Genomic DNA, 1,572 nt, shown 5'->3' on the forward strand with positions numbered 1-1,572 from the left:
ATTAATTTAGGATATCTGGGTCAGCACGGACAAGTTGGGCCGAAGGGTATGTTTCCATGCTGCACGACTATGATTCCAGTTCAAGAACCCCCAGACAGTGCAAATATTTTATCCTTATCCACTCTTGACTTTTCCTGTTAATATCTTGAAGACTCGATCAGATCACCCTTTAACCTCTAAATTCTAGGGAAAACAGACCTGACTTGTATAATCTCTCCTCATAGCTTAACCCATGAAGTCTAAGCATCATTCTTGTAAGCCTATATTTACTCCCTCCAAGGCCAATATATTCCTCCTCAGACAAATTCTGCTCATCAATTCTTTATAAAAAAAAATCCAATTTAAAACACTTTTAACATAAAGCCTTCCATCTAGAAGGACAAAGGCACCAGATATATGGGAACACCACCCCTTTGCAAGTTCCCACTCCTAGTGACTCCCCGTTCCGACTTGGAAATATATCCGCCGTTCCTTCACTGTCGCTGGGTCAGAATCCTTGGAATTCCCTCCCTAAGGGACATTGTGGGTCAACCCACAGCAGGTGGACTGCAGCGGTTGAAGAAGGCAGCTCACCCCCACCTTCTCAAGGGCAACTAGGGATGGGGCAATAATTACTGGGCCCAGCCATCATCCCACAGTATGAATAAAAAGTGTGTGTGTGTGTGTGTCTGTGTGTGTGTAAGTGTACATGAGTATGTGAATGGGTGTGTGTTTGTGCCTTTATTCATTGAAGGGATGTGGGTGAGGTTGGCAGGACCTGTGGTTATTGGCCTTGAGAAAGGGGTGGTGTGCTGCCACCTGGAATGGCCACAGACCATTGGACAGAGTGAGGAGTGTGTGCTTCAAAGATAAGAGGTGATGGAGTGTAAATTTGTTTGACCTTCCCTAGCCCTGCCCCATCACTGTGCCTGTTGCCCCGGGATAGCTCACTGTGGGTCGGAAGGTTGTGGCTTGGTTTTCCTGTGAAACTCAAGGGCATGCTGTACCGACGCTGTTAGTGTTCCTTTTACCCCCAGGCTGGGCAATCTGCATGACCTGGAGGTGGGCCCTCCACCCCCAGTGATGAAGACCTTCAAGGAGTTCCTGCTGTCCCTGGATGATTCCGTGGATGAGACGGAGTCAGTGAAACGCTACAACGAATACAAGATTGAGTTTCGGCGCCAGCAGATGCAGGACTTCTTCCTGGCTCACAAAGACGAGGAATGGTGAGGGCACCTGTTAGAAAGCTCGTCCTTGTGCCTGTTAACCAGCCATTCATTAGTGAAAGTGTAACCGCTAATGAACCGCCTGTAACTGATGGGAGCTGTTTCTGCTTTATTGCTGTTTGATAAGATTTGTACCCTCCTGTTTGTTCTGCTTGTCCCTCTTCGATTTCTCAGAGACTGTGTCAGGGGCTAGCTCGGAGAGTCCCGTACCCTGCCTTCTTGATAACCCCCCACCAGACAGGGACATGTGGCTCGGTGTCACACAGGGTTGCACCCAGCCAGCCTCCTCACCAGGACCTCCACCCGCCTCTTCTGCATCACCACCGCCCCCTCCTGACCCCTCTATCACTCCCCCCCCGACCCCTCT

General features: G+C 49.6%; 1 protein-coding gene across 1 annotated transcript in view; it reads left to right on the plus strand.

Moving 5' to 3' along the window:
* Positions 1–1,572, plus strand: part of srrt (serrate RNA effector molecule homolog (Arabidopsis)) — a 36,522-nt gene that overhangs the window by 3,363 nt on the left and 31,587 nt on the right. The window contains exon 3 of the mRNA XM_048620012.1: positions 1,017–1,205. Coding sequence (XP_048475969.1) covers positions 1,017–1,205 — 189 coding nt within the window. The remainder of the gene's footprint in view (positions 1–1,016; positions 1,206–1,572) is intronic.

This window comes from Rhincodon typus, chromosome 45 (assembly GCF_021869965.1).
Source record: "Rhincodon typus isolate 14 chromosome 45, sRhiTyp1.1, whole genome shotgun sequence".
Taxonomy (NCBI): domain Eukaryota; kingdom Metazoa; phylum Chordata; class Chondrichthyes; order Orectolobiformes; family Rhincodontidae; genus Rhincodon; species Rhincodon typus.